Here is a 21,270-nt window from a genome sequence, read left to right as displayed (position 1 = left end):
CAAAATGACTTTTCTTTGACATGGACCAAGGAAGCCTTTACATCATCACTTAAGAGCACAGTACGATTTTGTAATTCTCTTGTCAAATCTGCTTTCATTAACCCATCTAAAGTCACTGAAGGAGACCAAAGCAAAAAGCTAGCTTACCCAGCTTAACACTAGCCGTTCCTTTGGCTGATTTTTAATCTTCATCAAGAAATATTTCTTCCTTATTCTCCAACCTGCCATAAAAGCAAAAATGTGCTTAGAGCTGCACAATTTTTGCAACAACTGATATGTTTCACTGACTAGGTAATCAAGAAAAATTAAGTTTGGCAATATTATTCGCAGCTACATAGGCACGAGTAAAAGAACCATTTGATAACGTTGGCATAGTAAAGGCTATACTTAAAAAGAAACAGTAAATGAAGAAATTATTCACGGAAAAGGCAGGAAAATAGCACTTCAGTTTAGATTTAGTGAAAAAGATAGATGAAGAAGGAATGGTGTTTCTGAAAGTTATTACCATCCAAATGCTTTGATGGGGCTTTAACCAAGGTTCATTAAGTATTAAAAGTTACCAGCTGTATCCTCAAGCAGTGGATGTGCAAAAAGAAAAAGAAGTCACCTGCATTTAAGCATGTTCCTGGGGTACGTATCAGAAAGCATGACTAAGGATCCAGTTCTGTGATCTGTCTTTTTAACAGAATGAGCGTGCCAATGTCTCACCTATGTCTTTCAAAGGTTCCACCACCTCCCACTTTGGTTCTGATCGGAAGAACATGGAAACCTGTTGCAAGGCAATCTCTGCAAAGACATTTTAGAAACCCATTAGTCAGACATATCAGGAAAGGGCCATATGCTGAAGATATTATTCTTGTAAATGAAATCCTTATAGTCTATGACCTTTTTAAAAAACTTAATTACCAAAAAATAATAACAATAAGGAAAGAAAATACACACAAACTAAATGCAATGTGGGATTTTAGATTGGACCCTGGAATAGAAAAAGTACACTAGCAGAAAAACTGGTAAAATCCGAATAAAGCCCATAGTTAATAGTAACATTACTAATATTCACTTCTAGTTTTGATAAATGTGCTATGGTTATATAAAATATTAACATTAGGAGAAACTAGGTGAGAAGTATATGGCAATTTTCTGTACTATCATTGCAACTTCTTTTGTTTAGTTTTGTTTTTTGTTTTTTGAGATAGGGTCTCACTCTGTTGCCCAGGCTGGAACTCAGTGGCACAATCACGGCTCACTGCAAACTCAACCTCCTGGGCTCAAGTGATCCTCCCACCTCAGCCTCCTGAATAGCTGGGACTATAAGCATGGGCCATCATGCCTGGCTAAATTGTTTTTTTTTTTTTTTTTTTTTTTTTTGAGACGGAGTTTCACTCTTGTTACCCAGGTTGGAGTGCAATGGTGCGATCTCGGCTCACCGCAACCTCCACCTCCTGGGTTCAAGCAATTCTCCTGCCTCAGCCTCCTGAGTAGTTAGGATTACAGGCATGCGCCACCATGCCCAGCTAATTTTGTATTTTTAGTAGAAACGGGGTTTCTCCATGTTGTTCAGGCTGGTCTCGAGCTCCTGACCTCAGGTGATCCGCCCACCTCGGCCTCCCAAAGTGCTGAGACTACAGGCATGAGCCACTGCACCTGCCCAACGCCTGGCTAATTTCTGGTGTGTGTGGGTTTTTTTTTTTTTTGTTTGTTTGTTTTTTTAGTGACAAGGTATTTGCCATCTCCACCCAGGCTGGTCTCAAACTCTTGGCTCAAGAGATCCGCCCATCTCGACCTCCCAAAGTGCTGGGAATACAACCATGAACCACTGCACACAGCCCACTGCAATTTCTATGTAAATCTAAAATTATTCTAAAATGTAAAGTTTATTTTAAAAATTATTAATAATGTGAAAATGTATATTTTTCAAAACTGGAAAATCTAAAATATGTAATCTAGCTGGTCTAAGCCAAGAATTCAATATATGCACCAGACCACAACCCAAGCCCAAAACTCAAAACATGTTCTAAAGTCAGCTGGAAACAGTATTTAATGTTGCTCCAAGTACTATTTATCCCATCTGGAATTATAGCTTTCATCAACAAAAAAGTGATTAGCCTTAAATATATACTAGAAATAAAAGCCAGTGTACAGCAACAACATGGTTCTATTGTGGAAAGTCTCCGAGTGCCTGTTTACTGGGAAAAAAAAATCCATCCTCTTTTTCTGTTCATTTATCATGAAAATGTTTCCCCCTTTTAAGAAGACAATAAGAAAGGAAGTTCTTTAAAGTTCTTTGCATTAAGAAATTATGAAAATAGCTGTGCTTTTACATTTCCTGTAAAAAGCAACATCTGTAATTTGCCATTTCCCCTCATTGCAGTGAGTAAATGAAGCCATTCCAGATCCCTGAAAGCAAACAGCAATCCTCCAAATGCACTGTGGAATTTCAGTTCTGCCTAGCATTAATTACATTCCAAGCAGACTGGTGAGGCATGAGGGATTCAGTAGAAATGCTCTCCATATGTCAAAATGACCTTGTTTAGAATTCACATGTCAAGAGCTTGGCAAACAATATCATTTGGATATATTTTATAGTACATTTTGAGTTAAGAGATCAGGGAAGAAAACAATTTACTAGCTATTTGTTTACTGACTCAATATGTAAAGTGTCACTGGCATCTACTCAGAAGAAAACATGTGATGTGATGACCAAATACAAAACTGGCTCCATTCACATTTGTTCTAACTACCCCAGAGTGTGACAAACCATCTGGAAGATCTGGGTGCAGCAGAAACACACAGACTTTCATTATCAACACTGGGAACTTTGTACTTCTTCTATAATTCATGTTAATATAAAGTGTTTTTAGTATTTCCAAAGTAACTCGAACATAAAGAAACTTAAAAGGAAATTAAGTGAAAATCATTCATATCAACTTTGAGAAGGAGCATGAAAAATAATTCTCTAATGTGTACAATGTCATTCTAAAAGACCGACAGTGACACGGAATTCCCTACAAAATCATTATTCAGCAATATCTACTGTATGCTACTATGTGCCATACATTGTTTTAGGAATAGGGGAAATAGCTGTGAACAGATGGAACATACTGGATTTCTCACTGATAAACTGAGGACTGTGAAATAGCTTTTTTCACTTAGGGTCAGGGAATTGGAGAAAGGATAATTTCTTCCCACTGAACTGTGATTTACTGTCAAATAAACTGCATGACTATCATGTGCCAAATAATAACCCCCTCCTTCCCCAGACTCGGGCAACACATTTCAGTCCTAAACATCTACTCCTTTGCTTAGAAGCCTTTACTGGTTCCCCACTTCCTTGCCCAAATCAAGACCAAACATAAACCGAGTGTTCAACCAACCTCTGGCTTTAACCTACCTTTCTGGCTTTATCTCCCACAGTGTGTGGGGTCTCTCTGCACTCTGAGATTTGCCTACCATGGCCCCTAAAGACTGGCCTGCCCCCACTCCCTCAGCATTTTCCATCTGGCCCAGACTCAGCCCAGATGTTCTGCTCCATTAGCCAGGACTCTCTCCCTCTCTCCTCCTTTCTCTCCTCTGTACACTCCCAGTGCTCTGTGTGTCCCTCTCTTATGGGATTACCTGTGAATGTCCTCTATTAGGGCTACTCTCTTCCACCTAGACTGTATGCTCTGGCTGGAAGGGTAAAGCCAGGATATATCTTCTCAAGCTGCTCTGCCCAGAGCACTGGCCACTGCCTCTCGGCCTGGCTACCTTCTACTCACCCCTCAGATCTCCGTGTAGGAATGAACTCTTCTGGGAAGCCTTCCTTCAACTTTAGGTGTGGATCATCCATGCCCCCGCCCCCTTCCCCAAGGTGCTCCCTAACATTTACTCTGCCACAGCCATCACCTGTCAATCTCCCTGTGTAACTGTCATGGAGTAGGAAGTGGGGGAATTATTCTTTCCTCCTGGCTGCATACATAGCACCTGACACACAGTAGATGCTCAATAAATATCTGATGAAGCAGGAACCAAGGGTTCAATTGTGTTCAGCAGATGTGGAAACTCTCTCCCATTAGAACATGAAATCCATGAGAAGGAAGGCATCTGCCCTCTAGTTCTGACACAGGAACTGACTGACACATGTGGAAAAACTGCATGCTCAGAAAGTGCTGATAAACAAGCTGGAGACAGGAAATGGAGAGCACAGCCTTCAAGTCCATCCTGTGCTTCCCACAGAGCTCAGTTGTACCAGGCGCCCCCAGTGCGAGCAGTCATTGAATTCCTCGATCGCAGCCCCATGGAATGACTGCAGGGAACAAACACTGACTCCTCTAGGACTGGAGCTAGGGTCCAGACCCCTAGTCCACTACAGCAGATTGCACTGCAGAAAGGCCTGCAACCTCACCAAATACCCTGCTGTTGTTCTAAATATAGTCCTCTTTCTCCACTCTCTCCCTTTTTATATCCCAGAGTCCACTACTTTCCTACCTTTTCAAGGGATTCCTGGGGCTTTAGGCCTAAAAGGGCAACTTCAGCACTCCCTGCTCTATTCCCCCTCCCCAGCCTCTTGTTTTATAGGTCAGGATGTGGGCCCACTGAGAGGAAATGCTGCTAATGACAAAGCTGGGACCATGATACAGGCCTCTGATTTCCGGTTCAAATGACTTTTGCATGGACATTAAAATCCCCTTACTCCAAGAGGGTATAAGGACTGAGGCAGGAAGATGGCTACAGTGCAGTGAGGCTTTTAAATGATAGAAGTACCTTGTTAAAAAGATGAATATTGTAGGCCAGGTGCAGTGGCTCATGGCTGTAATCCCAGCGCTTTGGGAGGCCGAGGTGGGCGTATCACAAGGTCAGGAGTTCAAGACCAGCCTGGCCAACATCGTGAAACCCCATCTCTACTAAAAATACAAAAAAATTAGCTTGGCATGGTGGCAGGTGCTTGTAATCCTAGCTACTCGGGAGGCTGAGGCAGGAGAATCACTTGAACTGGGGGGCTGAGGTTGCAGTGAGCCAAGACCACGCTACAGCACTCCAGCCTGGCCAACAGAGTGAGATTCTGTCTCAAAAAAAAAAAAAAAAAAAAAAAAAGTAAGGGGGATATATGTGTGAGATAGATTCTCAACACAAACTTCTCAGGACCAGGAGATACCTGTTTTCCCTGCACAACAGCTGGCCCTCAATTAGACTTTCTAATTCAAATGAACACCTCACAACTCCCTCACAGAAGACCAAGGGTCTACATTTCCTTTCTGAGGATTGGCTCTTCTGGAGAAAAACTGGAAAAGAAACAAAGGCTCAGCAGTCCCAGGCTGGGGACCCAGGGAAGAGAGAAGGAAGCTTCCAATGTCCTGAGAGCTCCCGATTAGCCATCCCCTGGGAGCAGAATGCCATCACAGTCCCCCTCCAACAAGACACCCTCACCCTCCATCAGAGCAAGGACCAGGAAAAGTGCTCTGCTGATTCTGGCCACCACTTGAACACAGAACTCAAATCCTGCTGAAATGAAGCTGGGTGGTGACTGCAGACCATGTGGAAAATGAGAAGAGGTGGAGACATTATCCACATTAAAAGGGAAAAGTGGGCCAGGCACAGTGGCTCATGCCTGTAATCCCAGCACTTCGGGAGGCTGAGGTGGGCAGATCATTTGAGCTCAAGAGTTTGAGACCAGCCTAGTCAACATAGTGAAACCCCCTCTCTACAAACAATGAAAAAATTAGCTGGGCATGGTGGTGTGCACTTGTAATCCCAGCTACTCAGGAGGCTGGGGCGCAAGGATCACTTGAACCCAGAAGGTCACGGCTGCACAGAGCTGGGATAGTGCCACTGCGCTCCAGCCTGGGCAACAGAGTGAGACCCTTGCTCAAAAAACAAACAGGGAAAGCGGCCCTGCTTAGAGAAGTGCCACAAGGTGAGAGGCGTGCAGGGTATGTTCCGTGGGCCATGCTGTGAATCTCAGGAATGGTCCTGTCAAGCTGGCATGGAGGGGGCAGCCTATGCTTCCTTTTCCTGAGGTGGCTGGTACGTCAGCCTTGAGGCTAGACAAACTCCGAAATTTCATTCAAAGGGTGAAATAAATCAACATCTCTCTGAAAACAGCATCCATCACCTATTGTTTAATTCCGGGATTGTGCCCTCTGAATAGCAGCCAGCACAGGTTCCGGCAGGAGTTTCTGGTGGTCTTTTTATACCCCTGCCCACATCTGCTTTGGACTCCTGACTGTCTACCATGCTGGAGGCCTGGGGGTGGGGAGGGGGAGTGGAGATCAAAGACAACAACAGCATGTGGGGCAGGTACAGAAAAAAGCAGAGAACCGACAACTGTCAGAATAGACAACCTTCTAGGAGCTACAAAGCATTTTAACTTAAACACTCAGACCAGACTAAAGTCACACAAATGTGCAATCCTGGCTAGGGCCCTCCCTCTCTGGGGGCCTTAGGTGAACTCATTCATGAAAAGAGAGGGTTAGACATGATACATCTGCTCTAAGATCCCTTTTAGCTCTGACCCCATGGGACTCAATGTACTTCTGGTACCAGCTCCCTGAGAGCAAGGAACACATTTATTTGTGCCTGCATCCCAATACCCAGCACACATCACATTTGTTGAATAAATGGCATCATTACACTACACCTTGATGCTTGCCCTCAGGAGAACATTAGCAGGCACTCGCAGGGAATGAGGGAGATAAACCACCGAGTGGGCCTGGGTTAGGGCTGATTTGACAAGTCAGTCCAGATGGCCTGCTGTCTGACAATTTTGGGAACAATCAAGGTGAAACACTGAGAAATGAAAGCCACAAAAGATGCTACTTTGACAGAATTCAAGCTGTCCCTAGAGCCCCAGTCCTATCTGTGCTATCTTTTCTCTTCCGTGAACAAAAAAACAAGTGAAGGCAGGAATGGAATCCTTGTAACAACTCAATGCTCCATTTGGTAACTTACAGTAAGTGTGAGTTTGAAATAAACTTTCCTTCTCTTGGTTACACTCTAGAAAGGCATTTTCCTTAGCCCTGTAGAGCACTTCGGTTAGGAAATGGCAGGTACATCCTAGCGCGAGGCTTCTCACGCTTTAATGTGCGTGCAAATCACCTGGGGACCTTGTTAAAATCAGATCCTGATTCAGGAAGTCTGGGATGAGGACTGAATTCTGCACCTTCAACAAGCTCCCAGTGATGCCAATGCTGCTGGTCAGAGAACCACACTGTGAGTCACCAGCCTCAAGGGCTGTGGTTTTCAAACTTGGCTCCATATTGGAATCACTTGGGAAGCTTTACAGACTACAAGCTCCACCCACAAGACTCCGATTTAATCAGCATGCACGCAGCCTGGGCATGAGAAATTTTTTTAACGCTCCCCAGGTGATTCTACTGTGGAGAAAAACTTGGTGCCTGCCAAGTAGACATCTGTTTCCCCTCTCTGAAATAGGAATATTTTGGTGAATGAATGGGTAAGAATAAATAAATAAAAGGAATAAAATAGGAATAAAACTGCCTCTCTCTAATTACTTCAAAAGCAATGTTTTAAGGACTCAATTATCTGATATGGTGTATTCTCTTAGCAAGCAAAGTAACAATATCCATAGTTCCACTTAGAAAGTCTCTAAAGCATGGTTTCTCTTTAACAAATCAGGTGAAACAATGGTTTCTACTGTTCTTTTCAAAGTGACACCAGAATGTATTAAATATTTAGTTTCTCATTCTGCTGACATCAGGCTTAGGTTATTCATGCCAGCTTTGAGTGTAATCGGTACTGGAAGAGAAGCCCTTTCAACCACAGTACCTTGGCGGCTGCCCTGATCCAGGAAAGATTCGGAAAAGAATGACCTCCTATGCTTTGCACTGAGTGGGTCTCAGGGAGCAAATAGGAAGACACAGAGAGGACCCTTCTGAATCACTGCTGTGTTTAAAGTAAATTCCCAGAAAAAACAGAACACACAACATATTGTAAATACAAAAACAGAGCCAAATACAAATCAGATTAAGATTATTGTATGTATAAGGTGTTGATTAGAGGTCAAAAGTAATATAAAAATTACTGTATGCATTATTGTGGATTAATTATTATTATTATTTTTTTAAGACAGAGTCTTGCTCTGTTGCCTAGGCTAGAGTGCAGTGGCGCTATCTCAGCTCACTGCAACCTCCACCTCCCGGGTTCAAGCGATTCTTCTGCCTCAGCCTCCCGAGTAGCTAGGATTACAGGCATGTGCCATTATGCCTGGCTAATTTTTGTATTTTTAGTAGAGACAGGGTTTCACCATGTTGGCCAGGCTGGACTCAAACTCCTGACCTCAGGTGATCCACCCGCCTTGGCCTCCCAAAGTGCTGGGATTATAGGCATGAGCCACCGCGTCTGGCCTATTGTAGATTACTTACTCTCTGTTCTGTCAGGGAAGACAATAAAGGCAAGAGTATAAGTATACATACAATAATTTCTCTTCCATATTTTTCTGTGCAGACTTTACAAATATTTTGGAAGTAAATTATTTTCTTCTTATACATCTACAGTAAACTACAATCAAGAAAATCTTAGTAAATTCATAATATGCTATAACAAATGTATACACATCCCCATTTTGAGAAAACATTTCTCCCACGTACGTTATCTCCAGCAAGGGACAGTGCCTCTTTAGCCATGTGACCATAGTTCACAGATTCCTTCGCTTACCAGTATAGTTTGCGGAATAGTTGTTTGGATCTAAAAACTTCTTAACCAGCTCACAATTAGACAAGATATGATTTGTTGTGATCACGTTGAGATAGTTCTGAAGACCTTTCTGCCTTTCAGCTATGAATTCACGATCCATGTTACCAATCAATTTTTTGGGAGGAAGAGGTAGACTTAGGCCTGCAATCTTTAAAAAAAAAAAAAAAAAAAGTTACACTCATGTCATCCACAAATAAGAATCAACACAAAAATCTTGACCTATCATATTTCATTAAACCTAAGACAATGCAGATTTTAGATGCATCCTAATTTCAGTGATATAAAAATTGTGAAAAACTGCATTTAGAATTGATAAAATACTGTATTAAGCATATTTTACTTTATTTTTGAGATGGAGTTTACTATGTCACCCAGGCTAGAGTGCAGTGGTGCAATTTTGGCTCACTGAAACCTCCACCTCCTGACTTCAAGAGATTCTCCTGCCTCAGCCTCCTGAGTAGCTGGGACTACAGGCATGTGACATCACACCTAGCTAATTTTTGTATTTTTAGGAGCGACAGGGTTTTACCATGTTGGCCAGGCTGATCTCAAACTCCTGACCTCAAGTGATCCACCAGCTTCAGCCTCCCAAAGTGCTGGGATTACAGGTATGAGCCACCACATCTGGCCAGGCAGAGTAATTTTAAAACTTTATTTTTTTAATGTGCTTTTATTTTTACTAAAGTTACATAAAAACATAATTTCAAGAGTAACTCACTTTCTTAAATTATTACTGGCAGTCCCATGACACCCCTTACCCCTGCTACCAGGTGACATAACCATTCTCTGCTCCCCTAAGACAGCCACGTTCGAGTCTCAGCTGATCTTTTGACAATGGGGAATGCTCATACTGTCATGGCTTGATTTTTCATTTTTAGGCATTATCTGTAGATTTCCCATTATGGAAGATGAGGATTAAGTTCTCTTTCACAATCCTAACCTCATCTCACACACATCCTGTCCCTAATCCTCCTGACATCATTATATTATAATTTGATTTGGTACAATATTCACATTTACCTTAAGTAAATAATATTCACAACTGAGCTAGAGCCATGCTTACTTTTCCTTTACAGCAACTTGTAGTCTTTTTTTTTTTTTTTTTTTTTTTGGTTTTCTATTCAACTTGAAAGTCTCCATCCAAGCCTTCTCTCAACACATTCAGATACACAGCTGCGTCAGTTTTATCTTTTGAAGGGTACCTTCCAGAGTCCAACAACCTACTCCAAGCAGGACTGGCGGTCCCTACACTGCTGCAAAGGTGGCATCCTGGGACCTCCTTTCATCCTTATCCTAGAGATGTTTTTGCTTTTGTCATACTAAACCCCATTTTGTATCCCCTACATTCATTTTTTGTACATAATTCCCTTGTTTTTGGTAGAGTGTAACCTCTGTTGGCTTTTTTTTTTTTTTTTTTTTGAGATGGAGTCTCACACTATCGCCTAGGCTGGAGTGCAGTGGCGCGATCTCGGCTCGCTGCAAACTCTGTCTCCTGGGTTCACGCCATTCTCCTGCCTCAGCCTCCCAAGTAGCTGGGACTACAGGCGCCAGCCACAACGCCCAGCTAATTTTTTTGTATTTTTAGTAGAGACGGGATTTCACCATGTTAGCCAGGATGGTCTCGATCTCCTGACCTCGTGATCCACCCACCTCGGCCTCCCAAAGTGCTGGGATTACAGGCGTGAGCCACCGCGCCTGGCCCTCTGTTGGTGTTAAAAAGGAGAGCAAGAGATACATTTTTTTGAAACCTTGCATATATAAGGATGTCTTTATCCTCCCCTTATACTTGATTTATAGCTAGTGTTGATGTGGAATTTTAAGTTGGGGATACATTTTCTTCAGAATTTTATTTCTATTTCTTTATTTACTTACTTACTTTGAGACAGAGTCTCCCTCTGTCACCCAGGCTGGAGTGCAGCAAACTCCGCCTCCCGGGTTCAAGCAGTTCTCCTGCCTCAGCCTCCAAGCAGCTGTGCCACTGCACCTGGCTAATTTTTGTATTTTTAGTAGAGATGGGGTTTTACCCTGTTGGCCAGGCTGGTCTCGAACTCCTGACATCAAGTGATCTGCCTGCCTTGGCCTCTCAAAGTATTGGGATTACAGGCGTGAGCCACTGCACCCGGCCTTTCTTCAGAATTTTAAATAAATATTTGGTTGTCTTCTAGTTTATAGTGCTGCTGTTAAAGGTTCAAGCATATTGATGCCTTTTTTTTTTTTTTTAAGAGATAGGGTCTTGCTTTGTCACTCAGGCTGGAGTGTGGTGGCGTGATCATAGCCCACTGTCGCCTCAAATTCCTGAGCTCAAGAGATCCTGTCACCCCAGCCTCACAAGTAGCTGGGACTACAGGTGCACGCCACCACACACAGCTAATCATAATGATTCTTGATCCATTTTTTGTTGTTGTTTTCCCATAAGCTTTCAGGATCTTCTCTATGACCTCAGTTTGTGACTTTCATGTGTCTGTTTTCATCCCTCATGGTGAGCACTCAGTCCTTTCAAACTAAAAACTAATCTCCTTAAGTTCTTTGGCCTTTTATTGTATTGTTAGGTCATTATTTCTTCCCCTCCATGCCTTCTGCTTTCTTTTACTGAAACTCCTATTTTTTCAATGTTGGACTTCCTGGACTGCTCCTGTAATTTTATCTTTTTAATTTTCTGCTCTTTTTGTTTTGTTTTTGAGACAGGTTCTCACCCTGTCACCCAGGCTAGAGTGCAGTGGCATGATCACCGCTCACTGTAGCCTCGACCTCCTGAGCTCAAGCAATCCTGTCACCTCAGCCTCTACAAGTGGTACACACCTGTAGCTGGGACTACAGATGTGCACCACCATGCCTGACTAATTTTTGTATTTCGCTTTTCTTTTTTTTAAAGAGTATTTCCTTTATCTTTTAGCCCTTCTAAATAGTTGTCTACTGTTACTTTTTATTTGTAAGTACTCTTTTCTATTCTTTTTCTTCCTTAATAGCACCTTGAATGTAATACCATTTCTTATCTCTCTGAGAAGACAAAAGATAATCTTCCTCAAGAGTCTAAAGCATTCTTCTCACTGCATACCTTCTGCTTCCTGATGGTTCCTTTTTTTCCTATTTGTTTTGGTCACTTTCGAGTTAAAAGTCTTTCTTGGTGGGAGTCAGGTATGAACAGGAACTGGGATTTAAGGGCCACACTTCAGAGGTATCCCAGGTCTCCTTTTTGCCAGAATTATGGGAAGATAATGTTGTGGGATGTGAGCAGTGAAATTTAGAAAAAGCAGAGAGTCCTACAAAACATATCCACAGGAAGACAATTAAAGAGCAACTTACACCAAGTAGGTGAAACTCTAATGCTTCTGAAACAGATAAGGAAGAACACGGCAAATTTTTACCAAAGCTAAGTATTGAACATGGAGAAAAAGTAAACTAGTTCTTAGGTATAAAAATAAAGGGCTACCGCGAGCAGTGGCTCACTCCTGTAATTCCAGCACTATGGGAGGCTGAGGTGGGTGGATCACCTGAGGTCAGGAGTTCAAAACCAGCCTGGGCAACATGGTGAAACTCCGTCTCTACTAAACACACAAAAATTAGGCAGGCAAGGTGGTGGGTGCCTGTAATCCCAGCTACTCAGGAGGCTGAGGCAGGAGAATTGCTTGAACCCAGGAGGCGGAGGCCGCAGTAAGCCAAGATTGCACCACTGCCCTCCAGCCTGGGCAACAGAGCAAAACTCTGTCTCAAATACTACTACTACTACTAATAATAATAAAGGGCTACCAAAATATATACGCTAATATCTGATCAGACTAGTTATGTCTACATACTCCTTAAAAAAATGAAGTCCGGCTGGGCGCGGTGGCTCACGCCTGTAATCCCAGCACTTTGGGAGGCCGAGGCAGGCGAATCACCTGAAGTCGGGAGTTTGAGATTAGCCTGACCAACATGGAGAAACCCCATCTCTACTAAAAACACAAAAAATTAGCTGAGCATGGTGATGCATGCCTGTAATCCCAGCTACTCAGGAGGCTGAGGCAGGAGAATCGCTTGAACCTGGGAGGCAGAGGTTGCGGTGAGCCGAGATCCCACCACTGCACTCCAGCCTGGGCAACAAGAGCGAAACTTCGTCACACACACACACACACACACACACACACACACACACAAAAGAAGAAGAAGAAAAATGAAGTCCAAATCCAATGAAAACATTTAAATAAGAAACAAAAATGAGTCCTGTAGGAGTCTGGTGACCCTTTGGTTATCAGCCCATATTCAAGAGTGGGGCACCAAAAGTTGACTGGAACCTCTGGGTGAGTGCCCTGGGATTTATCTACTGTGGGCTTTATTTTACCAGATGACCCTATGCAGCTGTTTTACTGGACAAACCTTTAGCTCTTTCCTCTTAGGCAGGACAGATTCCTCTAAAACAATCTTCTAATATCCTGCCTGAAAAGTCTGAAGTCTGACTGCCAGAATTCTGGGAGTTGAGAGGAAGAAGGAAGCTAGGGAGGGAGTGGGGTCCTCACGTATAGTACGTACATGTTTTCAAATGTGCCTGCATACCCCAGCCTAAAGACTGACCCTCTCCAGAAAATAAACTTACAGTTTTTTGCTAGAGGGAGGAGGGCAGGCATAAGTTGTACGGACATGGGAGATTTGGGGATCTGACTGCTTCTTAAACAGACTTGCAACTCCTTGACCTTCACCCCACTCTGGGGGCAGCACCTGGTACTGCCAATGCTGGAACCTTCCAGGGGTTCTGTGATATAAATTGAGACCCAATGAGATTATCTGCTTCCCATCTCAGAATTCTGCCTTCTTACATTTGCTTAATCAGTTAGCTCTCACCCACTGGATTTTCAGCTTAAAGTGTTTTATTGTGGTTTTTTCTTCTCCTGTTCTGTTTGTCCTTCAGAGTGTGTTTGTGTATATAAACAATCCACTATTATTCTAGACTGATTTCGGGAGGGAGAAAAAGTAAATACAGGTACTCAATCTACTATCATTTTCCACATTATTTAAAACTTTTAGTCTTTTCTTTCTTTTCTTTTTTTTTTTTTTTTAGAAAGAGATAGGGTCTCACTACGTACTTGAACTCCTGGTTGCAAGTAATCCTCCCACCTCAGCCTGCCTCTCGAGTAGCTGGGACTGTGAGTTTATTTTTTAAACATAAAAAGCAAAGCATGAGATTGGCATTTTAATTTAATGAGCAAAGTCACTTTCAAAGAGTAGTACTATTCTAGACTTGTGCTTATATTAGAGCAGTCCAGTGGCATGTGTATTGATCGAGGGTAAGGTCTAAAGAGAAGGGCATCCTGAATTTAGAAAAGGATGTAATCTAAACCATTAAATTGGGCAAACCTAACTGTTCCATTCTGTATTTTTCAAACAACAATGATGCAGCCAAATGAAGACCTTGAACTTGATACTGGACAAGATGAAAAGGTTGGCGGATAATTCTAAATTGCCAATTTCTCAAATATAATTACGAAAATATGTCAGAGCATACACAGAGTAAATTTTCTATCACAGCATAATTCATTTCCAAATAAGAATCAAATTTCACATCATTTGCCTCATTTATACAGTTAGGCTTTATCTAATAGCAGTTTCTTTTTTAGCTGAATAAAATGCATACATATGAAGAAAGTACATCACTTAGCTATTGCACATCCAAGCCAATCACTTTATTTTTTGGTTCAAGGACATGATGAATTAAATCAAGGGTAGGCCGGGCACAGTGGCTCATGCCTGTAATCCCAGCACTTTGGGAGACCGAGGCAAGTGGATTACCTGGGGTCAGGAGTTAGATACCAGCCTAATCAACATAGCAAAACCCCATCTCTACTAAAAATACAAAAACTAGTCAGGCATGGTGGTACACGACTGTAATTTCAGCTCCTCAGGAGGCTGAGGCACAAGAATCGCTTGAACCCAGGAGGCAAAGGTTGCAGTGAGCCACGATGGCACCACTGCACTCCAGCCTGGGTAATGGAGTGAGACTCTGTCTCAAAAATAAATAAATAAATAAATATATAAATAAATAAATAATAAAGGGTAATATATTACCTAAAACACAACTGATGTATCTTCCCTGAAACTATTTTATGAAGTTGCAGAATATCATCTCATTTACGTGTGTGTATGCTAAGTTATCACTTAATGTTGTCTATAGGTTCTTACAAACTGGGACTTTAAGCAAAATGAATAACAAGACTAATTTTACCATAGGCTAATTAATTAATTTTATTTATTTATTTATTTATTTTTAGACAGAGTTTCGCTCTTGTCACCCAGGCTGGAGTGCAATGACACAATCTCGGCTCACTGCAACCTCCGCCTCCTGGGTTCAAGTAATTCTCCTGCCTCAGCCTCCCAAGTAAGTGGGATTACAGGTGCCCGCCACCACGCCTGGCTAATTTTTGTATTTTTAGTAGAGATGGGGTTTCACCATGTTGGCCAGGCTGGTCTCAAACTCTTGATCTCAAGTGATTCACCAGCCTCAGCCTCCCAAAGTGCTGGAATTACAGGCGTGAGCCACCACGCCCGGCCAGGCTAATTTATATAAACAAGAATTAACTTCCTACAGCATATTTCTGGTCACAAAAACATCAGCAAACTTCTAAAGACCTAAAACATGTCTAATAATAAACATTGAAATAAATATTACCTATATATAATTTAAGAAGGATTAATAAAAACAAGATAATTATTTTGGAGGGTAGCTGTTGTTAACTTGGTGTATTTTTGCACTTAACATTCATTACTTAAAGCAATTATATAGATATTAAAATGTAATTAAAGAATCCAGAAGAAATGGAAAATTACTTAAGCAATTATAATGCTTAGCATTGGTGAGATTTTGCCAACTTAACAAGGTAATTATTTATGCCATGTTTCCAGTTTAGGGTCTCAGGTGGCCGGAACCCATCCCATGTCAGGGTGCGCTCACACACACCCACACTCACATGGGGACTATGCAGACATGCCGGTTCACCTAACCTGTATGTCTTTGGGATGTGGGAAGAAACTGGAGTACCCAGAGAAAATCCACGTAGACATGGAGAGAAAGTGCAAACTCCATTCACACAGTGGCCTTGGTCGTGGACAGATTTATTTTTTTCTCATCAACATTACAACCAAACAATGTTGAACAAAACAGTGTTATCTGAGAACCTGCTGTCTTAGCCCGGGATATGGTTACACAGGCACAGAAAAAATGTCTGGGAGGACTCACACCAACTGCTTAACAATAACCATTTCTAGGAGTGGGTTGGTTCATTAATTTTTATTTCTCTACTGTGAAATGTTTACAGTGTTCATTTACTACTTTTTTTTCAATTAAAGAAAGAAAAGTGCTTTTGTTTATCAAACTGATTGTATATGGAGCAAGGATTTTTAAAATACCATTACCCAGTATCGACAGATTTGCCTGCACTACCGCATAGCAGCAGCCCCAGCTGAGTCCACATCACTCAGAAAGGAGTCACATCTGACATCATTGGATTCAAATCCCAATATTCTGGCTCCTTTTCTTTCATTGTGGGGATGTGAGAGTGAATTTCATAAAGTATCTGTTTTGAACTTTGTGGCTTCCAAGCTTCAACGTATCCAGTTTGTCAAGCTTCATTTCACTTTTTTAAATGTATTGCTCTGCCCAGACATCCCATCAGTTCTTTCAAACCGTCAGGTGAAACAAAGAGCTCTTTTGCCAACAGCTGCAATTATAATGTCCCTGCTATGTCAGACAGACCGGAGGTGGTTTTCCTGCCCTAAGTTTAAGATCTCACAAAAAAATTCCTAAAGGTACTCAGACTATGCAACATATGTGTTATTTTAAAACCCCGTCTCTTAAAAAAGATTATTCAAGAGACACTTACTTTCTCTTTCAGCTTTCTCCTAGAATTTCTAAACTGTTTACCAATTACAGAATAGAAAATTTAGAATTCCAATGGCTAATTAGAAGGTAGGGAAAAAAATACTACACATGGAATAATGAAGTCTCTAAGCCACTGATTTCCTAGACACCTCCACACTGATGACTTCAAGCCAGGATGCCTCATCATCTCACTTTCACTACCTTCCTCTTTAACATGCCCTATGGATTCCCTTCTTGAGTTCCTTATAGAAGGAAAAGAGAACAAGACAGCCAGCAGAGGAGTCCCCGGAGTTCCATGCACAACTGCAGAGTGAAAATGGAAAGGGGAGGCCAGGCGCCGTGGCTCACACCTGTAGTCCCAGCATTTTGGGAGGCTGAGGTGGGTGGATCACCTGAGGTCAGGAGTTCGAGACCAACCTGGCCAACATGATGAAACCCCCATCTCTACTGAAGATACAAAAAAATTAGCCAGGCATGATGGTGGGGGCCTGTAATTCCAGCAACTTGGGAGGCTGAGGCAGGATAATCGCTTGAACCCGGGAGGTGGAGGTTGCAGTGAGCACGATCTCGGCTCACTGCACTCCAGCCTGGGCAACAGAGTGAGACTGTCTCAAAACAAAAAAAAAAAAAAAGAAAGAAAATGGAAAGCAGGGAATGATTCCCAAATTGGGATTTAGAGCCCAAAATTACATGACAAACTATATTACAGTTTCAAGAAAACTAGCTTTTATCTGGAGGGAAAACTTTTTTTTTTTTTTTTTGAGATGGAGTCTCGCTCTGTCGCCGTGGCTGGAGTGCAGTGTGCGATCTCGGCTCACTGCAAGCTCCACCTCCTGGGTTCACGCCATTCTCCTGCCTCAGCCTCCCGAGTAGCTGGGACTACAGGCGCCGGCCACCACGCCCTGCTAATTTTTTGTATTTTTAGTAGAGACGGGGTTTCACCATGTTAGCCAGGATGGTCTCGATCTCCTGACCTCGTGATCCACCCACCTCGGCCTCCCAAAGTGCTGGGATTACAGGCGTGAGCCACCACGTCAGGGGATGAGATGGCACTGGCCACAAGCTTACAGCAACTTCCAGGCAGAGGAAACAGAACATACAAAGGCCCTGGGCTAAGACAGGAATGAAAAACTTTCAACCTCAATCTGTTCATTGCTCTTTACTTCCAACATCAGATCTTCATGATCTGTAAATTGCCTTCAACCATATTCCAGTCAGTATCCTAGGGAGTTCTAAGCTTTCAACAGACCCTCAATTTGTCTCAACCCCCTGCTGTCCCCTGGAGTACAGTAAGTCTCTCCAAGGTCAACAATGGGCAGTAAAATTCTAATTACAAAACATTTGTGCTATAAGAGACCTCAGAAGTCATCTAGTTCAACCCCTTTATTTCAGCGGCGAAAGTGAAACCCAAGAGAAGAAATGATGGACTCGGCCGGGTGCTGTGGCTCACACCTGTAATCCCAGCACTTTGGGAGGCCAAGGTGGGCGGATCACGAGGTCAGGAGATCGAGACCATCCTGGCTAACACAGTGAAATCCCAACTCTACTTAAAATACAAAAAATTAGCCGGGCATGGTGGCGGGCGCCTTGTAGTCTTAGCTACTCAGGAGGCTGAGGCAGGAGAATGGCGTGAACCTGGGAGGTGGAGCTTGCAGTAAGCAGAGATTGCACCACTGCACTCCAGCCTGGGCGACAGAGCGACTACGTCTCAAAAAAAAAAAAAAAAAAAAAAAGAAATGACAGACTCAAGGTCTCAACACTGGAAGGGGCAGGGCCTGGGTTCCTTCTCAAGTCTAAGGAACAGAGACTGAGTTCTTTCTCTCTCTGCCCAGTTTCCAACATTTCAACAGCCTGCTTCTTTCCCTTCGTTGTATGCTGTCTCCCTAGATGGCTGCTAATCTGATGTTGCATTTAAAATAAGATGGTGATTTTTCTTCATTGTTTCCACGAAATATGCTCACTATAAAAAGTCTGGCAGCCTGGCCAACACAGTGAAACCCCGTCTCTACTAAAAATACAAAAATTAGCCGGGCATGGTGGCGCGTGCCTGTAATCTCAGCTACTCGGGAGGTTATGGCAGGAGAATTGCTTGAACCCAAGAGGCAGAGATTGCAGTGAGCCAAGATCACGCCACTGCATTCCAGTTTGGGTGACAGGGCGAGACTCCATCTCAAAAAAAAAAAAAGTTTAGAAAATGCAGCTTTTGCTGGGCGCGGTGGCTCACTCCTGTAATCCCAGCACTTTGGGAGGCCGAGGCAGGCAGATCACAAGGTCAGGAGATCGAAACCATCCTGGCTAACACGGTGAAACCCCGTCTCTACTAAAAACACAAAAAATTAGCCGGGCGTGGTGGCGGGCGCCTGTAGTCCCAGCTACTCGGGAGGCTGAGGCAGGAGAATGAGGTGAACCCGGGAGGTGGAGCTTGCAGTCAGCCAAGATCGCGCCACTGCACTCCAGCCTGGGCGACAGAGTGAGACTCCATCTCAAAAAAAAAAGAAAAAGCAGCTTTTTTCTGTTTTTCCGCTTAGATAGCCTACATGTGCTTGTTTGTGGAGCACTTGGAAAGTACAGAACATTAAACAAAACAAAACAAAGAAACAGAAAAAGACATAACCTATAATTCTGCCACCTGGGGATCACCATTAACATTTTGGCATATTTACTTGCAATCCTGTTTTCCAAACATTTCTTGTAATTATATTATATGGCATATATAATTTTGCATTCTGCTTTTTTTCACTTAGACATGTTCCTATTGGACTCAGATATGTGTCCAACTCCGCATATGTGTATTATATTTATCTTTCTTCAGCAGGAACTCATTTATCTGTCAAAAGGGTAATTGGACACTGAAAATCATGGTCACAGTTTTATTCTGAGGTTTGAGTCTTTTTGGTCTGTTTTACGGATATTGTTTTAAATTATTTCACTGCCAAAAAGCTGTATGTGCTTTCTTCTGTTTGTTTACTTGAATCCAGAAAAACCGCCCACTGAAATGATGTCTGACCATATTCTGCCCAACATAAGCCAACATCAATACATGGGGATGTTTGCATTTGAAATAAGATGCACATTGAAAGTCCCCATTTTAAAAGGTAAAATTACACTGAAGCAAGCATAAAATTCAGTATATTAAAAAGGCCATAAGTGAAGAGTTGTGGAGAAACTTTATCACCCCAAAGTATGAGTAAATGAGAGATAAAACTCTCCTCCCCACCCTCTATTCTTAGAGGCTAAGTCTAGGCAATTTCAATTTCAAAAATATTTCTCCCACAATTCTTACTCGGCCTGGCTGAATGACATTGTACAAAGATCACGCCCCCTTTATGCACAAGCAAAGGTTCGCTTGAACATAAAGGCAGAAACAGTTAGTAGGCCCACTGTTAATTCCCAAATGCTTACACCACTGTGGAAATGTCACATGGGCCACTGCACTGGGGAGAGGAGGGCTTGAGGAGAAAATCCACTGCTGGAATAAACTGCACATTGATACCTTATCTACAATGTCATCATAGGCCCAGCTCTTGTCTGAGTGCAAAGATGCTATTAAAATCCATAAATAAAACCAATTAAACCCACTGATGAGAATTTGATGTCTGCCAATATTCTATCTGAAGACTCAAATGGGTCATACTAAAATTAAAATACAAAAAGACATTATGTGTCAAATGCATGACAAGTATGGCAATACATAATCATCTGCAGATACTCAGGCCCCTTCCTTCAAAAGGAAAACAAGGCATTCATGCTTTCAGCAGCATTATAAATAATGTTAAAGTGTGGGCTGTACAAATACTTATTTCCTTTTTTGCTTGTTTGTTTTTTGAGACAGAGTCTTGCTCTATTGCCCAGGATGCAGTGCAACGTGGTGCATTCTTGGCTCACTGCAACCTCCCCCTCCTGGGTTCAGGCGGTTCTCCTGCCTCAGCCCCCTGAGTAGCTGGGATTACAGGCGCCCATCACCACACCCAGCTAATTTTTGTATTTTTAGTAGAGACAGGGTTTCGCCATGTTAGCCAGGCTGGTCTTGAACTCCTGACCTCAGGTGATCCACCCGCCTCAGCTTCCCAAAGTGCTGGGATTACAGGAGTGAGCCACCACGTGTGGCCCAAATGCTTATTTTCTGAAGTCTGACCAACAAAACGTGGCCTTCTGAAGGAAAGGAAGTATTACGCTTCCTCCTAGTGCACAGTCCTCCTGACCTTTATGGGCAAGATCAGAGGTCCCTCAGAATGAGCGATAACGGCTAGCTCACCAATGACGGGAGCAGTCCTTTCCCTCCTGGCTGAGTCCTTTACCTCATAAGCCGTGCACTCTTCCTCAGGTTTAAAGGGTTTTATGTTACCAATCAAACCTGAAGTATGACACACACGAGCACAATAGTCTTCAGTAATCCAAGGCACTTGAAGACCAGCCTGCCAAGTGAAGACATGGCGGGTATTGGCAGGACTTCCTAAGGTGCTAAAGCCCCTCTTGGACCCTTTAACCATTACCAACACTGGCTGTGTTTCTAGATGAAGACCTTCCAGCTCATGCTTCTTCCCATTATGGCCCTCAAGTTAGGAACATTTAAAACAAAGGGATTTCTAACTACATATTTAGGATAAAAAAGTTAAACAGAAAAAGGCTGAGACTCTCAGTTACTGCTGCATGTTGATCCGCAGAGCTGATATGTAGCCTAGTTCAATGAAGAGATTCAGAGTCCCAGCTCCACCTAAGTGAACAACACTAGC

The 21,270-nt window shown here is 42.7% G+C and overlaps 1 protein-coding gene across 37 annotated transcripts in view; it reads right to left on the bottom strand.

The window, feature by feature from the left end:
• Positions 1-21,270, bottom strand: part of PXK (PX domain containing serine/threonine kinase like) — a 93,216-nt gene that overhangs the window by 34,677 nt on the left and 37,269 nt on the right. For 30 of the 37 annotated variants that reach the window (XR_010155261.1, XM_001174103.7, XM_009445723.5 and 27 more), the window contains 3 exons: positions 8,653-8,839; positions 709-786; positions 148-221 (listed from right to left, as the gene is read on the bottom strand). Coding sequence is in view for 36 of the 37 variants with exons in the window: in XM_001174103.7 (XP_001174103.1) it covers positions 148-221; positions 709-786; positions 8,653-8,839 (339 nt within the window). In the remaining variant the exon portion in view is untranslated. The remainder of the gene's footprint in view (positions 1-147; positions 222-708; positions 787-8,652; positions 8,840-21,270) is intronic. The other 7 variants (XM_024355538.2, XM_063805949.1, XM_063805950.1 and 4 more) reach the window with 1 other exon arrangement.

Source organism: Pan troglodytes, chromosome 2 (genome assembly GCF_028858775.2).
Source record: "Pan troglodytes isolate AG18354 chromosome 2, NHGRI_mPanTro3-v2.0_pri, whole genome shotgun sequence".
In the NCBI taxonomy this organism is placed as follows: Eukaryota; Metazoa; Chordata; class Mammalia; order Primates; family Hominidae; genus Pan; species Pan troglodytes.
Note: the sequence above shows the minus strand (reverse complement) of the source record. Positions and strands in the feature narration are given on the sequence as shown.